This window comes from Motacilla alba, chromosome 2, assembly GCF_015832195.1.
Source record: "Motacilla alba alba isolate MOTALB_02 chromosome 2, Motacilla_alba_V1.0_pri, whole genome shotgun sequence".
Classification (NCBI taxonomy): domain Eukaryota; kingdom Metazoa; phylum Chordata; class Aves; order Passeriformes; family Motacillidae; genus Motacilla; species Motacilla alba.
Genome location: NC_052017.1, coordinates 9,103,035 through 9,124,699, shown reverse-complemented (window position 1 = coordinate 9,124,699; position 21,665 = coordinate 9,103,035). Strand labels below are relative to the sequence as shown.

Here is a 21,665-nt window from a genome sequence, read left to right as displayed (position 1 = left end):
CACCCCTATTCTGTGAATCCCAGGCACATGAGAAGATCAGAAGAGATATTTGTTCCATCTCGTTATTCCCTTTTCAAGCCTTTACTGGAGTTTACTTGCTCCATTATTTCTGCATATCCAGTAGTCTTTCTTCTATTCTTTACGTTGGTGCAGAGCCAAATTGGCATTCAATCTCATCATCATCCGGCAAGTTTTTTAAATCTTAGAACCATCTCAAATTTCTTTGAGGTGCAATTTAATCATGTGCGTTTTCTTTTTACAGGCATTTTTTTGCTTTTGAATATGGCTTTTCCTTGATGTGACATTTTATTTGATTTACTCTAGAATCATTAATTTTGATGCATGAAATAGATTGTTAATAGTGCAAGATTTTTTGAGTGCTTTTGCTGAAACATTGAATTTTCTATACTTTTGTGGTTGCTAAGCTTTTGAGTGACTTTCCTGTTATGTATTGAACTACAGTGGCTTGCAGTGCCTTTTAACTTGGCCACTTTGTACATGGGACAGGCTGGTAACTTTCTTTTTCTTGCTTTTGCTATGCAGGACTTTGGGACAAAATGAAGATAACGAAAGAAATTATGATGTGGAAAATAATGTGAACTTGGCCAAGTCTCTTCAGCAATACCTTAAATATCTCAGAATTCTCTCCCAATCTGCATCTAAAAATTTGTATCCAAGGAAGACAAGTGACAAAGCTTCTGTCAAGGTAGTATTTTTAATGTGGTTCTTACATTCTGTGATTTTGGATTCCTTTTTCTCTGAGTTCTCATTTTTGAAATTTCCCCTCTGTCTGAAGACCAGACATTGTTTTTTACTGCTTCCTCCAATTGATTATCATAAGTGCACTAAGTTTTCTCAAAATTAATCACCTTCAGCATTGTAAATGCTTCAGCTCATCAAATCTGAAGCATTTTACCCTAATTAGGGATGGATTGCATGTGATAAAGAAGGAGGAGTGGAAAAAAGCTGGTAACATCTTGACTGGCTGATCTGAAACTCTGCATCTGAACTTCTCTCCAGAAAACCTGGCTGAACTATGGCATGAGTTCTTGCTGGTTTATACTGCTTAGGGTACAACTCACATAATCTTTGAGCAGATTTTAATAATGGGCCTGATAAATTGTGCCTCAACATTTCCTACTTCTTACTGATCATAAGGAAAGCCTACTGTGACCCGTTACGGTTCACATTATGGGTGTACATATAGCTGGGAAGATAAATCACAGCCATTAAATCTTGAGTATTGACTATGTCAAAAACTACAAACATGCCTATTTGGGAGCTAAAACATTTTTTCCCCTTCCTAGAGAAAATCTGTCTCACTCTAAGATGCAACTTGATAAATTTATTAAAATTATTGCACAAAGGGGTTCCATGCAACAGGCCCTTATGGCCCTGTGTCTTTTGCTCAAAAAGCAAAGAGTGCACTCTTTGACTTTAAAGAATGAGGCTGCTGTTACAGCAGTCCTTTGCAAGAAATTTTCTGTGCTGTTTCAATGCATTCAGTATAAATGCAAGATTTGCCAAAAAATATACTGAAGGTTTAGGAAAAGTATCAGGTGAAGATACTATAGTGCAAAGCCAAACCACTTTAGTTTAGTTCAGGGAATAACTCAGAGGTACCAAATCTGCAACAACAACTCCTGACAACAGCACCAGTTGTAGCAACCATTTAGTCATGGTTTTTATTCTTGTTGGAAGCACAACTTCCCAGATTCTGACTGACTTATTATATACACTACTTGTGATTTGTGGCACATAGATCTCATCTGGGGCAAGAGGAGCTTTCAGGCAGTGGCAAGGCAGCTCTGAGGAGGGATCAGGGACCACCTTGGTGCTGCTTTTCCTCCTCTCTCTCCTCCTGGGTGCTGACTGCAGTGAGGATGCTCTGTTTTGAATCACTGGCTTTCAACAAAAACTTGCTCAAGAAGTATTTCAGTGGTCTGGTGTTGTCATGCAAGTTCATAAATAATCCATATGGCTGAGACCTTCTGTGGGGAAGCCTGCTGTGATAACACCACCCACCAACCTTATCGAGTGTTGCCATGGAGATGGGTACTCTGAAGCCTGGGGGAGTGGGATAAAGAGGAGAAAATCTGGAAGTGAAGCACGTATAGGAGTAAACTGTACACTTCTATTTACTAAGGAGCATTTTGAAACAACAGACATCGAGTCAGATGTGTTACCTATAATTGAAAGTCAAAAAAAGAAGCAAAGAAAAGGAATATTATTTTAAAAACTAGTGATTAGCCATGAATTTTAACTAATCCTGGAGATGTTTCCCTATCCTAAGCAAATAAAATGCAACTGCTCTTCTTGAAAAAGCAAGAGGGACATAGTATTTTTATCTTGATTCATTGTTTTGTTAGTGAAATAGCATTTAAACAAGAGACCAAACCAGAATTTTTGCTGCTCCAAGAAGCAGAAAAATCCTCATAAAATTTAAAAATTTGAAAAGAAGCTGGAAAAGTAACTGAATGAGCTACCTCTGATGTGGTTGTACCTCTTGAAATTGGAGATAGCTACCTTGTGCACTTTACTTGCAAGCTTCAACAAAATATTGGTACCTTATTTTTGTACTTAATACATAGATTACAAACTCACATTAAATAGTTGTAGCAAGATCTGATCTTTTAAACTTTCTTGTCCTTTTCTAATTAAAATAAGCACAAGACAGAGGTACTCTACCCTACCTAGAACTGCAGCTTTTGATTTTCTTTCAAGTATGTATTTACCTCTGTCACTTCATTCCTGCTTTTGGGGAGTAGGAGATGTAACACTGCTTTGCTTGCTTTGATACCTTACGTGCTGTGTAGCTGAATCTTGCAGAAATTTAGGGCTTCTTGACAGACTTCCTGCGTGGATTCGGTATCCAAGCCTGACATCAGAGGTCTCTGGCCAAATGTAAAAACAAAGGAAGATAAAAGATTGAGAGGTTTTAAAATAGTCCTTATACTCTGAAAGTGTTATTTTGTTTATTTACATAATAAATATGTAAATAAACAATTTTACAAACTTTCAGTCTTCAGATGCCCTACTGTCTCCCACTTGTATTATCTGAATAAAACTACAGAGCTTCAAAATTACGGAATAGACACCACAGTTATACAGAAAGCTGTAAAATAAAACATCACAAAACCTAAAGCAGGTAACTCTTTTCCTATTTCTCTTGCTCAAACAACTGTCAACTTGAAGCTTGATGCGACAGAAATAACAGCATTACACTTAAATCATGTGATTAACCAAAATTCCTATGGTGTCTACCATTTACTGCAAGAGCTTCTTCAGGTGATTTTTGAAGCACTTGAAGTTCATCACTAACTTAGAATTATTTCTCAGTATACAGGCAGTATCTACTGCAGGCTGTAATCTAGCCAGCTGATAGTGACTCTGCCAGGAAATAAATAGTAGCATATCAGAAGTTTGGTGTGTCTGTTTCCTGAGGGTTACAGCTGTAAAGAACATTTCACTTTAGTTCAGCTGAAAAGAGTTGTTCAGGAAATGGGCACTTGGTGGCATTTGTTACTTAAGCATTAGCTAGTGGGATTTTATGTTTGGTTTTCTTTGGTCTTTCCCAAACACACTTTATGAAAGGGCTTTATGAAAATTTTATCATTCACAAAATGCTGAGTTATTAGTCTTTGTGATTCCTTTCTACCAAACCTGGATGCAGTATGGAAAATAACAAATAGTCAGGCACCTATTTTAATGAGAATTGGTTTATCTTAGCTACAGAGGCAAAAACTGCAGAGGCTTCAAATCATGTGTGAATTGCCCTCCCCTTCTCCACTCCAGCTGGAACAACCCCCTCTCATATCAAAACACCCAAACCCCTGAAAAACCCACTGCACTGTTGGCATTCCTACAGAAACTGAGGCCCAGGGTTTTGTTGGATTTGGAAGACAGCACATGGCTGGTATTGCTAAAGCTCAGAGGTATTGTCTTTGTGTTGCTCCCAGATGGAGGAAGGAATGATGAATCTGACTCCATGTTCTCAGGAGGCTAATTTATTATTTTATGATACTATATTATATTAAAGAATACTATACTATACTAAAGAATACAGAAAGGATACTTACAGAAGGCTAAAAAGATAGCAATGAAAACTCGTGACTCTCTCCAGAGTCCCAACACAGCTTGGCACTGATTGGCCAAAGAGTCAAAACAACTCACAGCAAAAACCAATAAAACAATCACCTGTTTTATCCAAATACATTCCAGACAAGCAAAGCAGAGAAGAAGCAAATGAGATAATTATTGTTTTCCTTTTTCTCTGAGGCTTCTCAGCTTCCTAGGAGAAAAATCCTAGGCAAAGGGATTTTTCAGAAAATATGAATGTGACACAGAGGTTGTAAAGGAGAACTTGCTGCCTTTGCTGCTGGTGTGTATGCCTGTATTTGAATAGTTACAGAAGATTTCAATTGTGCTGCTTTTATCTGACCAAGAAAATTTCTTACTCATCACAGAAAGAGAACTCTTATTTGATACCTGACCCAAATGTACTTCCTGCTGGACGGGCTGTAGGAATAAGGAAGTTGCCATCGCACTTGTGCTGTGGCTGTATTTCTTGTTGCAGAAATCTCATGAAGATTTCATGAATCTTCAGGCTTGAGGATTCATGGAGCTGCTTCTTCTCCTTCCTCCTGACTTGGCCTCCTGTTTCAGATAGGTTTGGTCCTACCTGCTGCTGAGGTCTTTGTCAGGCCAATATGCCATTCAGGTCCTTGTGGGTAGGATGGGGAGAAAGAAAATTATGTCAGATACATTAGGCAATTTAATGAATTTTCTGTTGTTACTGTTTCTTTGTGGTTTTGTTACATCCATTTTCATGGTAGACTTCTTGTGTAGCTATTGTGATTATAGAAATCTCGACATCTTAGGTATTCTTATAAATTTTAAAGCAAATATTTCTGAGGGAAAAAAACCCAGAATCTTTACATCAAAAAAGAGTGCTAATAAAGTTAAAGGCCTTTTCAGAATCATGAGGGGGAAAAGAAACAGGTAAAGTGACGTGTTAGTGCCAGAGCATTGTGGCTCAGCAGTGCAGTGGTGCTAAAAGGGGAGAAGCTGCACATAAAAATCATATAAATTATATAAAATAAAAATTCATAAATTTTCTGGCCTGAAAAATCAATAGGTTGAATCTTTGTAATTGATCATCAAAAGAACTAAATGTGTGATAATTATTTAAAAGGATTATTATTTATTTTAGAAGATCTGAGTGCATGAGTGCTCAAAGATGTACTCTGAGCTTATCTGCAAATAGTAATTACTGTGGTTAACTAGTAAGAAATTACGTAGTCATTGCATATTTTCACCTTTTTTGAACTTTAATTCAAAAAAGCAGCACCCTTATTTATCTAACACTGATTTAAATACAGGACTGAATGAAATTCATCAGAATTTTGACAAAAAAGTAAAAAAAAATCTTCCTGCAGTGTATACATGTAAACTCTACTTATAATAAGGTAAAATTTAATTTTTCATGTATAAGGGGTGATATGTAAAAAAATGTAATTCAGCTGTGCTTGAACACTTTCATAAAAATATTTCTGGAATAATTGATAAAGGAATGTCTCCTTGAAGCTACAGAATTGCCTCTCTATTGGCATACTTATGCAATGATATCTGAACATTTCCCAAGCATTGGTGTATTCATTTACCTGCAGCCATTGCAAAGTAGGGAAGAGCTAATGCTCCTACTTCTCAGACAGATTAGATGGATTTTCTGAGGTCATGCAATCATTTTTTTCGTAAAGCATAGAGTAAAAGCTAAGCCTCAGAACCCAGAAAAGTATTTCATCTTTCAGATCATTCTCCTCTTTGTGGTTCTTCATGGCAAAATAGAAACACTAAATCCTCCTAAAAAAGCCAAAAAGCACTCATACATAAAAAAACCCAAACTAACCAACGAGAAACCCCCCAAAATCCAAAACCCAAAAAACAAACCCCGTAAGCACTGGAGCAGAAATCATTTGACCATATAAAGATGTCTGTATTGGTGCACATCAACCTAAACTCATTCCATGATCAATGGAGGGAAAAAGAGAGTTTTCAAGTTGTGATTCATCTGTTTTAATTTAAGTATATAAAAGGAGACACTGTAATTTCCATTCTCTTGGTCATTCTGCAGGAATTTGGTGTGGATTGCAATTTTTTTCTGGAAGGACTGGTATCCACACATTTAAAGCTCAAACAGAATCATGGCTACAAAGCCTAGTAAAATTGCAATCATATTGTGTGTGGCATAAATACACAGGCTGGTGATCTAATGTGATTTATGATTTATTTTTTGAACAAATAATTTATCAAGGGAGCATTCTAGTGCTAGTATCATGCTCAAGTCTTAGATCCAACCCGTACTTTTACCTACAACCCATCAGTTTATGCAGGATATCATGACAGTTTCAACATCTAACATAGAAACCACCATTTCCCTTATCACACAGGTATCTCAAAAGGATTAATTATTTTTTCAATTATTAGAAGATGCAGGTGCCATAGAAATGTTATTATAAATGATCTGTGTTAAGTCTGGAGTCTTATTTAAAAGGGCAGTTAATTAATTTCTAGTGATTCTCAGATGAAACATAGATTGATATTTTTAAAATCTCAAATACTGACTGAATAATAAGATTTATTTCTTTTTCAGACTCTTCCCTTCAAAATCAGCTATTTTTTGAGTTCATTTCTGTAATTTTTCCTGCAAGTTTTCTGTTTGTCTTGCAAATATTTACTCCATGGACTTCAGTACATTGCAATTAGTAAAATAGAAGATGATGGAGCTGATACAAATTTCAAAGTGCATTCTTTTTTTTCCATTATAATTATCAAATTAGGGTAGAGCTCACAGAAATTTAAACCTACTTTACCTCTGTGTGAGTATGTTGGTCTAGACATTTCAGCGCAGTGGAACAAAAATTTCTTTATTTTTAATGTGGGAAAAAGACCTCAGCTGATCTCAAAAAGTTGTCCAGCAAATGGAAGGTTGCTTTCAATGAGGTTGTAAAACAATGTTGTGGACATCAATCCTGCAGATCTCTATTCACTTGCATTTCTTAGGATAAAAGTATTTTCCAGATTCACGTGTTGGAGTTATAAATATATTGAATTGGTGTTAATGTGCTCAACTTTTGGCAGATGAAGATCATCATGTTTCTATGAAAATCATCTTTAGATAATGAGATAGCTCAAAATACCAGCATATGCCTACAGAAAATGTGTTTAAACATCATTCATTGAAACCTTGAGTAACAGACTTCTTGGCATATGAGCAAAATGTTCTCAGGCAAGGGAAGCTGATACACCCTAGTAGATCTGTCAGCACTGATCACCAGGCTGCACAATTTCTACCATCGTTGCAGGCTGATTGTCACTCTTTGGTTCCTGCTGGTGGTGTCAGGGAGCTCCTGAATGCAGTGGCCTGGTGGAGGGAGAGATGCCCCAAGTCTTGTGTCCCCATGTTCAGGCAGTGGCCAAGTGGAGCAGGCACTGCCAGGAGGCTCCACAGGAGAACAGAGCTTCCCACCCAGGAGAATCGCTAGAAATGGAGTTTGTTGAGAAGACAGGACAGACATGAGACATGGTCAGAAGGGTCTGTTGGTCAGCTGGTTACATGCTGCCATTCCAGACTATTCCTTTTACCTAAACATCCCATAGTGTGCCTTGGACAATGACAAGATGGCACCCAGAAGGAGTCCTGCCTCTCTTAAGGAGTCCCACACCCATGCAGATGGTAACCCCTTTCAGTCTGCAGGGTGATCCAGAGAGCTTTTCCCATCAACCGTCTGGTGGGTGGCACTCCTGGACATGATGGCTGGTGGCTCACTGTGATGGCCCTGGATGGAGCCAGGGCAGGGGTCTCTTGCCATCAATCAGGTTATTGGAGGTCATCCACCCTTTCTTTTTGCCAGTTGTTTTATCCTTTTTGTGTGGATACATCCCAATGTGTAAAACTGACCTTTTTTTGTTTATGATGAGCCAGTAATGAATGCTGAGGAATGACCATCCAGAACTCCTTCTACACCAAAGGAAAGGTTGTTTTGACCCACAGGATGGTGATGTGTCAGAAGGAAAGAGAAAAACCAGCAGTTACTTATGAAAACTAAAGTTTTCATAACTAGTAAGTTACACTCACAGACAATAAAAATTATCCATATAGGAAAGTATGTTGTAGATAGTTGAAGGGCAGGCAGGTGGATATGATCATTCCAAAGGAGATCAAGAATGGCTGGGAACATCTGAGACTAAAAAGAGATTTTATTAAGTAGTAACTTATACATGAAAGAAGTCAGTGTATTGTCCTTTCTTTTCTTCTTTTCTTCTTTTCTTTTTTGCCTTTTTTTTTTTTTTTTGAAGGTTGTTTTGTCTAAGAGTGGAAGCCAAATCTCTGAAATCAACTGAAACTACGGCAGTAGAGATTTCTGAATGCTGTAGAGTCAGAGCCTGGACAGTCCTGTTGCACTGTGGTTTCACAACAAGGATTAGGAAATAAAGTCATGAATAGTTTCAATCAAAGCAGACTCTGAAGGCTCCTTTTGCTTGATCAAGTTTTTGACACTCTGAAGTACAGGATGTTGATTAACAATCTCTGCCACCTTCTCTGATACAGTTCTTAAGTGGTTTCAAAGCTACTGTATTTTTCAGAAAGAAAATAGGAGATAGTTACAGAAAATTATCAATGAAATAGTAGGTCAAGTGAGATGACTGTAGTGTTGCCTGTTGCCTTAAAGCTGTGAATCTGTGATGCTCTCCCATCACTGCAGGAAGCACTGATTTGGCCTCTTTTCCAGCTTCTGAATTCTGAATTAGTTTTCCAAATTCTTGGGGTTTGTGCATAGTGTATGTAATACTATAGTTAGTGAAAATGTCATTAGCAGCTGGTAGAAAAGGCCTTTGCTTCATTATTACTCAGACTATTGAAAATGTTCATTGGCTGTAGTTATTATTTTCAGATAAAGCTGACGCTGAATTTGGAGCAGAGGATGTAAAGCCCTGTCTACAGCATGCAGAGATTGTCAGGGGAGTTCTCCTTGTTCAGCTTGAACCTGGCTGGAAATATCCTGGAGATATCCTGACAGGACAGCACTGTGTGGGCACAGCAGCTCACCAGCTGAAAGAATGAAGGCTTTGTTGTCATAGGACTTGCTGCTTTAGCTGTGATGCTCTGGGGACAGAGCTGTGCTGCTTGCTCAGCCCTACCCCAGAGACTTCCACGCTGTCATCCACTCCACGACACCCTTTTGGCCCTCAGGTTTCATTGTTGGGTGGATTTCTATCAATTTAAAGGTAAATTGAGCAGAGCAAATTCCCAGTCTACCCTTTGATTCAGCAATCAGGCAGTGCTCCTTGTGCTGGTGTTTATTTTGGGGGGTCACATGAGTACAGGTAGCTCCCATGTAGTGAGTTTGCATGAGGCAAGTCTGTGTGAGTCACAGAACATCTAGACTCTATCTGGTACAGAAAGCTAAACTTCTTTCCCTCCATACAGTGAGTTAAGGTATGAGGTAATTTCATTTCTGGTAGTCTTTAGAAAATGTTATTTTATCCCACCATGAGAAAAGATGAGCCTTCCAGTGTTTGTTGTGGTTTTATCTTCTAATTTCAGAGACCATAATGTCAATATCTCAAATAGGCACAGTAAATTAAGAGTTGTAGGTGGAATCATGCTTCAAACAAATTTAGTTGGTAGCAAACCTGGGTTAATATCTGCAAATGCATCAAACAGAAAAACATAAATTAAATTGAGGGAAGAAGATTTCTTCGTGATGCATTTCAGAAGGATTTTTGTTAGCTCTATATGCCTTCTAGATTTAGCAAATGTATGTGCAAGAAAGGAAGTATTTTGTTATAAATTTGATTCCATTCTTTCTGCACATGGGCAAGAACATTCAAGTCAATCTGCCCTTTAGTGGAGAAATTGAAAAGCGTTGTGTTTTATGTTTCTAATCCTGCACCACTCTTTTAATTTGTATTTTTTTAAATAAAACATGTTGTTCATAGCCTTTTGTATAGTGTGTCTGCAGAGCGTAATTTAATGAACCCTTCTGTGAATTTTCATGCAGAAAATGTCAGGTAGTTACATACCTAAACCATACAAGACATTGCCATAACAATTCCATCTTCAGAAACGTTAGTGTGTATGGATTTTTTGTAATGTGTGAATTATTGAGATAGCTTATTTGAAAGGTGGTGAAGGAGAGGGAAATCCTGTGCAGATAGAGAAATAAGATTTTTATTTTAAACTGAGGGGGTTTATTAATTCAGAATACTATTCAAAGGCTTTGTATCAGTGACATGAGCTAATTGAACAGTATTTTGCCTATTAAAAATGAAATGTTCCTCATAGTAAGCAGGGCTTGTATTTCAACCCTACTCAGTATAAACCATCTATATGGTAACTAGTGCATTCTTTATTCTTGTACATTTCACTTAATGTTTGTTTGGGGTGGGGTTTTTTGTTCTATTACTGGCAGTACTTCATATGAGTCCTGTGTAATCAATCCAGAAATGTATTTTCTTTCAAAAATTTCCATCTCTTTGTTTCCCTCTGCTTCTCCAAAATGTTAGAAGATTCTCCAAAGGCAACAATGTGGTAATTGACATTCTTTTCACTAACCCTGAGCTATACCATTTATCTATGACATTAATCAAACTAGCAATGTCCATGTTCAGGAGTGGGTTTTGCAAAACCCACTTCAAATAAGATAATAACAGTGCTCTGCAATTATTATTAATAACTGGGGATGTAAATTGACTCTAAGTTACATATTACTGATATTTTTGTTCTATATTTTTCTGTAAAAATTAGATTTTTTTTCCCATATCACTTAGGCAAACCCATAGATTGTATTTATCTGTGCTGCAATTTTTCTTGGATTTCATCTTGAATTTCACATGTACTTCTGGTGTTATGTTTGAGATGGGAGCAGCAAGGAAGGGGATTTTTTTCTCCTGCAGGTGGGAGATTGCCATACAGCTGTGAGACCCCTTTAATTAAAGTCAGAGTAAACTACATCAGAAGAGCTGCTGTCTCAGTGAAGACAGCTGAGCTATCAGTGCTCTGCTTTAATTAGAACTTTTAATATTTCATCCCTTACTGCCCAAAGTGTGACCTGTCAAGCTGCTGAGAGGCTGCCCCTTCCTGGTAGAGGAGCAGCTCTGAGCCCAGGACTGGCACACACTTATATCCAATTTGTGCATGATCACTTGGTGGGTTGGTGGTCTTTTCTTTGTTGATGTGCTCCTTGTCTGCAAGAACAGTAAATCACTGATCCTGTTCATGCTAAAGGGTACTTGGACTTGTGGGCTGGCTTTGATAAGCTATTTAACATCTCCTAAACCTAATCTTTCACATGGTTTGGGGGTGTCCAGCAGTTTCTTCCAGCTGTCCCCTCTAACACTTACTAGTAAAGCTTAAGAGGTGAAAGAGAGCTGGATATGGGACTATATTTTGGATATAGATCCAAATTGGAGTGCAGTTACCAAGTTGGATTGAGCGATTTCTTGTCTTTCCATGGCTGAATGGAGAATGTCGTCTTCCCCCTGTTGCATTTCTCCCTTTCCCAGCTCCCTGTTCTTCCCTCCCTTGAGCCCAGGAGGTCCTCTGGAAGGCTGCAAGGCAGAGAGAACAGGAGTGGGGAAGGCAGATGGCAGCTTATGTGAATTCTCAGTGAACTGCTTGGGGTGTCCTGGGCTGCTTGTGTCATCCTCTGCAGCTCCTCCTCACTCTGGAGTGAGTATCATTAGAGATTTAATTACCCCAGACAAAAACCCATTCAAATAGGGAGATAAATGCATCTGACTGGAAGTTTTTCACATTTAGGCTTTGCTATTAAGCATGTAAACAGTGTTCAACTTGCATTTTGACAACTGGCTTCCTGTTGGAGCTGATCAGAGCAATGCCTACCCTGCAGCTGGACCACTGAACCAGAGCTGCACTGCTGCTGCTTGATACTGTTCCCAGGGGACACTGAAATATTTCATACACAAAGCTGCTTGATCTCTAGCTCTGTATTTTTTGACACTGCTTCACTGCAGCCCAATTTCTTGGCTTGCACAGAGCACATTTCTATGTTAAAGACCAACTGCAGAAATCCAAAGCCTTGCATTGGTAGGTCACAAGCCAAAGTGGCCAAAGTGTCTTTTAAAGTCTCTGTAATAAAATTGCCTATGCCATAATTCTATTTAAATCATGATATGGAACCGTGGAATGAATCTCTTCAATCATTTCTTAAGGGAAAGAAAACCCTCTTGGAAAGAAATGGGAATGAACATATATTGTAAAATCCACTGGCTGTCATCAGAAGAAATAAAATTGTTCAGATAGAGAGCAAAATTATTGTTGAGAAATTAGGACCTAGATAAAATCTAAAAGTAATTCTTCATCTCTGAAGGCGTTTATCAATCTTATTTTGTTTTTACAAAGTACATTAGCAAATACATAAATAATGATTTTTCTGTCTGAATCTCTCTAATTTTTCTCCTCTGGAGTGTATAGTGTCTTCACTCCCTCTGTATTTTGCAGCTCCCTCTGTCCTAAATCATTGTGTCATCAGGGCACAGGGACACCAGTGATTGACAATAATTTATAGCAGTGAGAGCTGAAATAGTCCCTGTCCTAAGGCTGCCACATTGTGATGGAGTTTGTGTGACAGTTTAACCAAGAAAGCACAGCTGAGAAGCAGGACCCATCCTGCAGCTCACATACAGGATGGGATGTAACCTCAGCAAGTGTTTAGATCATAAACAAAGAATCTAATTAGAAGTATTCTGGATGTAAGTAAACCTCTCAGTTCAAACTTGTATTTAGCAAGAACTGAAGAAAAATGATTTTTGAAATTATTTAGGGGGATGGAACTGGTTTGCTAAAAAATGAAAAGGCCTGCCTTCAGGTTGTGATCATAGCAAAAATGTGTCTAGGATTAAATCATAGTAAAAAGAATGTCTGTCTGGTGTATCCATGAGAATAGAAACTGAAAATAAGAAACTGTTCTGCAATCCCACCTTTCCACTTTTTATTCCCCAGAACTTTTTCAGTAAAAATGTGGTTTGAGCTTGCTTGACATGTTTTTAGCATTGTTGCTTAATTTGCTGTGGTGTTTTTCCTGAAAATAATAATTCAATTAAAAAATAATTTAAACAGTGTTTATACTTTTTTCCCCCAGTGTCAGATGATATATTTATGAGAAATTTAATTTAGTGTAAAAATATTTCATTTAAAATAGGACAAAGTACTTAATGTATGCAAAAAAAATTGCTTTACTTACTTGACGTTCCTTTAAAAATGACATTTTTAATTTGACATGCTAGTTTTTGGTAAGTAATCTGAAAAATAGTTATTCTCACAGGTTAAGTAAAAACCAAAGGGAAAGTGGATTTATTAAATTTCTTTTGTCTGTCTGAATACAAATAGTTCACACATAGTCAACACTGAGTTATGTTATTCACTCTCTAATCTCTTGCTCTTGCTTTTTAATAATTTGATAAACTGGATTTTTGCACATGAAGTACTAGTGCCTCTTTGAAGCACACTTAACAGTTTGAGGTTTGCAGTTTACATTTGCATGACAAGTTTCAGTTATTGTTTTCCTGGCTGGTGAAGCACTGGGAGTTCTGCCTCAGATCCCGGCACAACAATAATTACAAAGCAATTCTGACCCCTTTCCTCTTGCCCACCTTCTGCTCTTTCTAGAGCTACATCTACAATGATCCTATGAGGTACTACATGAGGCAGAACCCCAAAGAGCCATCACCTGCTTTGGGCCACGCATCCAAATCCCACCAGGAATTCCCTGAGAGTCACCGTGGCAGGACGCTCCGCCAGCGCCAGCCGGACAAGCTCCCGCCGGAGCTGGGAGCGGAGCAGAAGAGCCTGATGGCCGCGCTGCACTCCTACATCACCCAGAACCTGTCCGCACAGAGCAGTGAGAACAGCCCTCCCAGCAGGACTAAAGGCTCTCAGGTTTACGCTGAGAGATTGTACTCGACACAGGTCAGTCCTTTTGATGGAATTTTTGCCAAAGGGAAAGCGGAAGATTTCAAAATGAGGAAGCTGTTCCAGCCGAGACCTGGGCCTGGAGTGCTGAGGCCAACCCCTGAGACGCTGAGTCATAAATCTGCTTCCCAGGATGATCCAAAGGACCCTCTGAGCATTGTGGATGGTAAAGTTGATATTTACTTATTTTTGCTTACCTGAAGTTTCCCTCATGTTTACGAAACGTTTTTGAGAAAAAGAAAATAAAATTAGACATTTGATATATCTCCTAGTATTGGCATATTTATATCTGCCATAAGACAGTAATAACGTTCACCATTCCAGCTACTCTTTCCCTGCAAACACCCACATTCTTCAGCCCACCTTCCATATGTGTGCAGAAATATATGGCACTTAGTAAGACGTAGCATTTATGTAATTTATTATATTTTCAAAGCATTTTACAAACAACGCATAATTATGGGTATGTCTTCGCTATCAAATCTGTTTTTATGCATTCATCCCACACTATATATATAGATAATACAGAAATGCCTGGTTTTGTTCCACATCTCTTTATTTAACTAGAAAGTCAAGGACCATGGGTAAAATTCAAAGTTAAGCACAGAAATTAACAGTGAGATGAATTCTGGTGCAGAGCACAAAGAAGGGAGGAGTCTGTCAGTTCCATGGATAGGTGAACAAGAAGGTGGGGTTGCATCTAGTTTTGTCTGGACATTCTGTAACAAAGAACCCATTTCCTGGATTTTCATCTTTTTTTGTAAAATGCTGTTTACAATGATTGGATTGCAGTTTTTTCTGTACATGATACTTCAACAAATATTTAAATTAAAATGGAGGGTAACATCCCCATGCTGTGCTCCACTTAAAATACTGCTTTATAAGATGAGTTTTGGGGATCATGTAGACTTCATAACTCTGATTCATTGTTGTTTCTTTAAACTTATCTAACTATAGCTGTTGTTCCAGTGGTTCAGGATGCCTGAAAAATGAAAGAGTTGGTCCCTAGCCATTGTCAATCACTTGTATCTCTTACAGACAGCACTACCCCAATGGATTTTGGTGATATGTAAGAGGGCTCCTTTGAATCCCTCTTTATCATCCATAATGTGTAGTGTTCTTTTATTTGTTTTGTTGTTTTTTTAAAATATCCTCCAAAACCAGAACACATACAAACACACAGAAATGTCAAAGTTTCAGCAAAGATAATGCTTGCAGTCTAAAGGATGCTCAGAAGTGAAAGCATTCTTGGTATGGTGCCCAGAGATAATAGGTTTCAAGGAATGAACTATAATGTAAAATCAAATCCAGGTGGCACTGTAAGTCTCTTGCACAGGTTAGACAATTTTGTTGCTAGACTCAAAACAAACTAGGCACATGCTGGTTTCATTATCCTCCAGCTGTTCCACTTCACCTTTCCTGGTAGGAGCCAACTGGGAAAAAAAATGCTTAACACTTACAGGGAATAACATGTTTCACAATTCATTGGGTTGTACTACTTTGACTTCTCATACATAATATGCCCTGTAGGAACTTCTGCCTTTGCATTTGCTTTTAAATGTTGCATAGACAAAACATTATGAATTGTTTGAGTAGAAAATAATGTGGTTTCCTTTGTATTTTTGAGCCACTTAATAATCTCACAAGAAAGTGGTGAGGACAGACCCTGGCATATCCATTGCTTACAATGCTGTCAATTGGAATGAAGGTGGTTTAGATTCAGGTTTCCCAGGCTGACCACACAACCTCTTTCTGCTTTTAACCTTTCTCCAATCTCTCTTGTGTTTATGGATTATTGAAGGCTTGTGGGTTGTTTTATTCCTGCACTCTGTGAACTACAGAACTGTAAAAAAACTGGAAGGGGTGGGGTGCTTATTTCTCTGATCCATCTGATAGAGGATTAGACAAAGGCACTGGAATGGGAGAACAATCCAGAAGGTACTGAGCAGATTAGTACTGAGAATCGCTGCAAAACAGTGGCAGGTAAATTCTCTAACAAGGCACCCTGAGGGAGAACTACAAAAGAAGGGAAATGTGGAGTTATTTTTCTATCAGATTTGGAAGTTGTTACCTCTAGGAGTAGCATGACGTGCGTGGGTACTGCCTTTGTAGTCACTGTGCAACACTGGAATTGTTAATCTCTCCTCTGCACCAGCCGTATTTAGAATTTGGCTCAGTTTTGTGTGGTTTGTTCTAGTCTACTGATTTTTTTGTATGTTAAATATTACGGAATACGTCTCTCTGTTCCTTTGAAAAGGTCACAGAATTAGTAATTCAGATGTCTTAAAAAATAGCAAACTTCCATGTTTGTGGGAAAAAAAAAAAATTATACATCCTCTCTCTGTCAAAGCTGGGATCACCATTCCATATTGTGCTCAGCTGCTGGGGCACCTAACATGTGGTCAGTAGGGTGATAGGGTTGAGGAAGACAGACCACAGTGTGGAATTTCTAACAAAGTCACTGCTCCCATACCATGTGGTTGTCAGGCAAGCTGGCTTTGACTCTTGTGCCAGCAGAATATGAGGCATCATTTATATGCTGTACAATAAAAAGCTCTTTTCCTTGTATAAGGTGCTATTGTTACCTACTAGGGAATTCTACTGATGGAGATTATATTAAAAATTACATCTTCTAGGACATATATGCTTTTACTGCCATTATGGTTCCAGGGTAACTATAAAAGGCAGTTTGCATTCATCAGTTAGAAAGCTGGAGCTAAGGGAGAAATCTGGTTTGCAATTTGCAAGCCCTGTGAAACATGACTGAGCATTGCTGAGTCTACTTAGGAAGGAGTCAGTGGGAGACTATAAAAGCTGTGCACAGGTAAATGCATGTTCAAATACATGTGCTGCTTAAGTGCTGTGCCATTGCAGTATCCATCTGCTTTTTGGTCTTTCTCCAACAATATTTTTTGATTTTAATAAACACATCACGTTACCCAAAGGTGTTTGTAAACAGATGCAATGATATTTATCTGTTTATCAGTGTTATCTAGTAATTTACAAATTATTGCAAACATGGACAAGTGCCATAACAAGAAGTGTAAATATCCCTATTTACCATGGACAAGGATTAATACCTTATCAGTAGCCACGTGAATTTAGCAAGACTTTAAGAAAACCTGCATTTCACCAGGCTGTTACATTTTGGTGACTGTACCTATTGGGGTACTAAAAACATGATGTTCCTCATACTTACTGGCTTTGGTATTGCCTTTGGTCCTTGATATTTTAAGTTATATTGTAGTTGTTCAGTAAAAGTAGATTTAATGCCAAAATTTTACTCATGTCAATGCAGTGTTTAGGAGTCTGTTTGATGAACTGTGCCCAGGTGGCAATGGCCAGGGCAGGAATGCCAGTATTAGAAAAGCAGGAGCCTGCTCTTTATAATATTGAGGTTTTAGTGAGCCAGAAGAACCTCCACTGATCCTGTCGGTATTATCTGGAATAAGGCTGGTGGCCATTATTTTTTCATGTTATTAATTGCCCTGTTCCCTGATTACCATTTGTTTAAGACTGCTTTTTTGTTGATAATGGATATTAAAGATGAGTTGGAAAATGGACTAGAGAGATAAGACTGGGATAAAAATATAGGTAAAGAGAAAAAGTTAGTTTGGAAAAAGTGGAATGGAAATGACAAGGCTACATTGCCTGCATGTTGTTGAGTAGCTCAGTAGTTGGTCTTGACAGCTGGCTGTGAATCAAATGAAATAAACAAAAATCTAGTTGTGTCACATTAATATAACTCTTTTAATTATATATGTTCTGAAATATAATTCTCTTTTAAGATTTGTCTTCAAATGATGTTTTATTTGTAAAATTTTAGTTTTGACTTGGTTCTGACATATATTCTATCTTTTCATTGCTGACTTTATTAGCTTTGCTTCAATAATTTAGGCTTTTCTGTCAAGATGTTGCCCAATAATTCTGTAAAAGATAAGATCAGAAATGATACCTGAGCAGACACAAGGCTCCTGTGGTAATGCGACAGTATTGTTTTCTTCCTACAGCTTATTTTTCTGCATTGCTGCTCTGTGTAACATCCTCTCCACCACTCTGCCAGGTAGCTCTTGTGCTTCTTGAAAAAGTGTCTTGGACTCAGGTTCATCAAGTGTATTTGAAATTTATTTTTTTTTTGCAGTTTGGATTCATTTTCTCTTGTAAATTGCCTTCCTAAACTAAAGCATTTGGTCACTATGCTTTTACTAAATTAGTAAATTCATAACAGGGGATGGATACAATAAAATGGATACAATAAAATGGAAGGAAACTTCTAAGTTTTCTCTGAAGTATTGCTAAGCTTACATCAAACTTCAGTATTAATTTTGCTGCCTCCACATATCTTGGCCCAGAGAGTTTGGCACAGATTGAATTTAATCTTTGATTCACATTTCTGAACACTTGCTTTCCTCTACAAAGCTCTCTGCTATTCCAGTAGAGTACCAAAATCTTTGTCAGCTGTCAGTTTGAAGCAACATCATAGATATAATCTGTCTTTTTTTATTGACAGTCACAATTAAGTATACTTATAACTATGCTTTTTACAGGAAATCTAAAAAGTTAACATTTTACAAGATTAGCTTGTATTTCATATTATTGAATTTTATAATTAAATTAGTAGAATTTTGTAATGATATCATGGTGGATTACTGGAAGGATGTTTCCTGTTTACCTGGGAAAGAATGTCCATCAAAGAAACACCTTCCCTGTATGTCAACACCCTCTCAGACTTGCAGCAAATCTATTATTTAAGCTGTTTAAGCTCCTTTGCTTTTTCTGGACTAATTAGTTGAGGCAAAATGGCATTATTTTAGTTGAATTTTGAGTCAGGTCAGGGGAAATTAGTCTTTGCCTTGAGGTGGAATTGGGCATCTGATGGTGAGATGCTGATGGTGAGCTCTTCAGTTAAAACTGAGGGCTCCAAAAAATGACAGATATGTCCAAAGTCTTGGCCTCTTATTCCCAATGAAAAATAGTCCTTGATGCTTGTCTCTCTGCAAAACCAAAGATGCTCTACTGCCTCTTCCCTGAAGCAGAGGTTTGTTACTACTTTAACTTCTTTTCTAGTCTCTGTGTACTTCTTCCTCCTTTGTTGTGAGGAAAAAGAAAAATCCTTAATTTTAGCCCTTCTTGTGGCATTGCTTTTCCCTTTTCCCCTAATTTTAAATTCACTTTTACGTGAGCCTGAAAGCTGACAGCATGATCCCAAAGTCTTGCTTACAGATGGTGAAGATGTTCAACCGCTGGGCTTGATGTGAATGGTGTTACTATTGAGAAAAAAGGTTGGATGGCACCTTCAAACTGCTTATAAGTAAATTCATACATTCAACAGAGATTTAAAAGCAGCCCTTATTTTCCTCTTCCTACACAATACTATGTGAAAGAGTTTTCTTGCTTGCATGCATATGCATAAATATATTAAATTTCTTATCAACATGAATAAGCAGAACAGAGGCATGATTGGAAATGGTTTTGGTGTGCTACAGTAAGCACTACATTTGGTGTCTCATACTCCAAGGGACATTAGGCTGAGTTTTGCAGAGCTCTACAGACTGATAGTGGAGATGCAATATATGCAGTCAGAAAAGTGCCTTCCCTGGGGAGATGTTATGCTCCATCATCTGACTCACCTTTAATATCCATTGTCCTTGAATTTCCTTATCTTCAAAACTTTTATCACATCAAAGGTGTTTTGCTGTTTTGTTTTGGTTTTTTTGGGTTTTTTTTTTTGTTTTTTTCTCAATGTGTTTTGCTGTTTTGTTTTGTTGTTTTTTTTTTTCTCAATGGTAAAACATTCATAGCTGGCAAACCAAAACAAGTTGTATATATCTCTATATCATCTATATCTATATATATCATCTATATATGTAAATATGTATTTGAAAAAATATATAAGTTCCAAGAGAAATTTTGTCCTTTACATATCCATGTATATAACAGACATATATTTATATCCCCTTCAATCCTGACAAGGAGCTTTTTGATTGAAAGACAAAATATCTGACTCATTTTTTCCCCCAGATCTCTGTATAGCGACTTATTTTGTGAAAGCAAATCACCCAAGAAAACTGATCTCTAGGAAACAGCAATGCTGTTTGTACTGTTTTGCAGCTTAAAAAAAGAAATTAGACTACTTTAACACTTGCTTTCAGTGTTTTGAATAAATTTAGACTAGGGAAGAATGTTCTTCTTGTAAAGAAAAAGTGATAATGTCATGCCCTCTCTCTAGGAGAACTTGGTGGGTTATAATAGCATGCATCCCCCTGTCCTGGCACAGATTCACCTTGTCATAAACTTTAACATCCGTTAAGAATCCTGTGTTTTCTGTAAGGAATTAGCACCTTTAAAAAGCAGATACTCTCTATGAAGGGAAAGCTATCTAAATTTTTAGGAAAAATTAAAGATATAAGCATGTGTGTTTCACGTATGCAGCTAAATGTTCTTCTCTGGTTTTCTGATCCAGAGGCACTGATTAAAAATGTACTGAAGGACCTAGAGAAACACCAGGTGAATGTGGAGAATCTCAGCTCAACAGAACTGGATGAAATCGCTGATACCATCGCCACTGCAATCCAAAGTGTTGGCATTCAAGAAGAAACAGAAAGAAATGCTGGAAAAACTAAAGAAGGCAAAACAGAAGCACAAATGAAGAAAGAAGATGCTCAAGGAAGGGCAGAGCTTCAGACTGGATTAATGGAAAACAGTGTTAATATACCAGGTATTTATTTTAGAAGTTAAGTACAGCAAAAGACAGCTACCCTGATTTTCCTCTATTGCTTCACCTTAGTGCTAGACTTCTGAAAAGTTTTAAAGAAGCTGTGAAGGAAAGTTTCTGTATTTCCCAAAAGGCTGTGGAATTTTAGATTGTTGTTTTCTTTTTACAGCAGGTTCTTCATTTACCAAAAAAAAAAATCAACTTATGAACAGATATTGGTCTTCAAGCTTCACAAACAAGATAAACCTACACACCCAATTATATTGAGACGAGAATTGCTTTATGCTGTGTGGTCTAATTTCCTATTCTTGAAAATAAGATGTTTAAGCAAAATAGTAATGGAAATTGTTATATTGCCATATATATTTCAAAATATGCAGAGAAAAAGATATGTTTTACAGATAATCACTTTTTAACATGCCACAGTTACTTGCAGAAGAAAATCTGTGACAAGTTAAACCCACTTGTTCCCTTTCCTTCTTAGGGCATAAGAGTTATTGTGGTTATTTTTTTTGTCTGCACACATATTTTCCTGGTGATGCAGATTCAGGAGCCTCAGTAATTGCCATTAATGAGAGCATACCACAGTAGAACATAAGTTACTGCTCATCCATTTTCTATTTTAGGAATGTTATAATACCTAGTATGCCAGAAATGTGTACTGTAAGTCATAAAAAATGATTTTCACTGTTTTCATGGTGATATACTAAAATCCTTACTAATTAGGGATATTCTGGTTATTCTGATTGCCAGATTTTGTTGTAGATTAAAAGGAGCAAATTTGAGGATTTATCTTGAATCATACTGAGAAAGATGAATGACATTCAGTTCATAAAGCAAAAAAACAGTGCTATTTGACTGAGGTCAAGGATGTGACTCAATATTATCACTGTAGTTAAACTGTAACATGATTTTACTGAATGATATCTTTTAAAGTATGTCATTTTCTTCCAC

General features: G+C 37.5%; 1 protein-coding gene across 1 annotated transcript in view; it reads left to right on the top strand.

Moving 5' to 3' along the window:
• Positions 1-21,665, top strand: part of PTPRN2 (protein tyrosine phosphatase receptor type N2) — a 633,980-nt gene that overhangs the window by 226,879 nt on the left and 385,436 nt on the right. Inside the window, exons 5-7 of the mRNA XM_038127342.1 lie at positions 544-706; positions 13,694-14,162; positions 20,460-20,714. Coding sequence (XP_037983270.1) covers positions 544-706; positions 13,694-14,162; positions 20,460-20,714 — 887 coding nt within the window. The remainder of the gene's footprint in view (positions 1-543; positions 707-13,693; positions 14,163-20,459; positions 20,715-21,665) is intronic.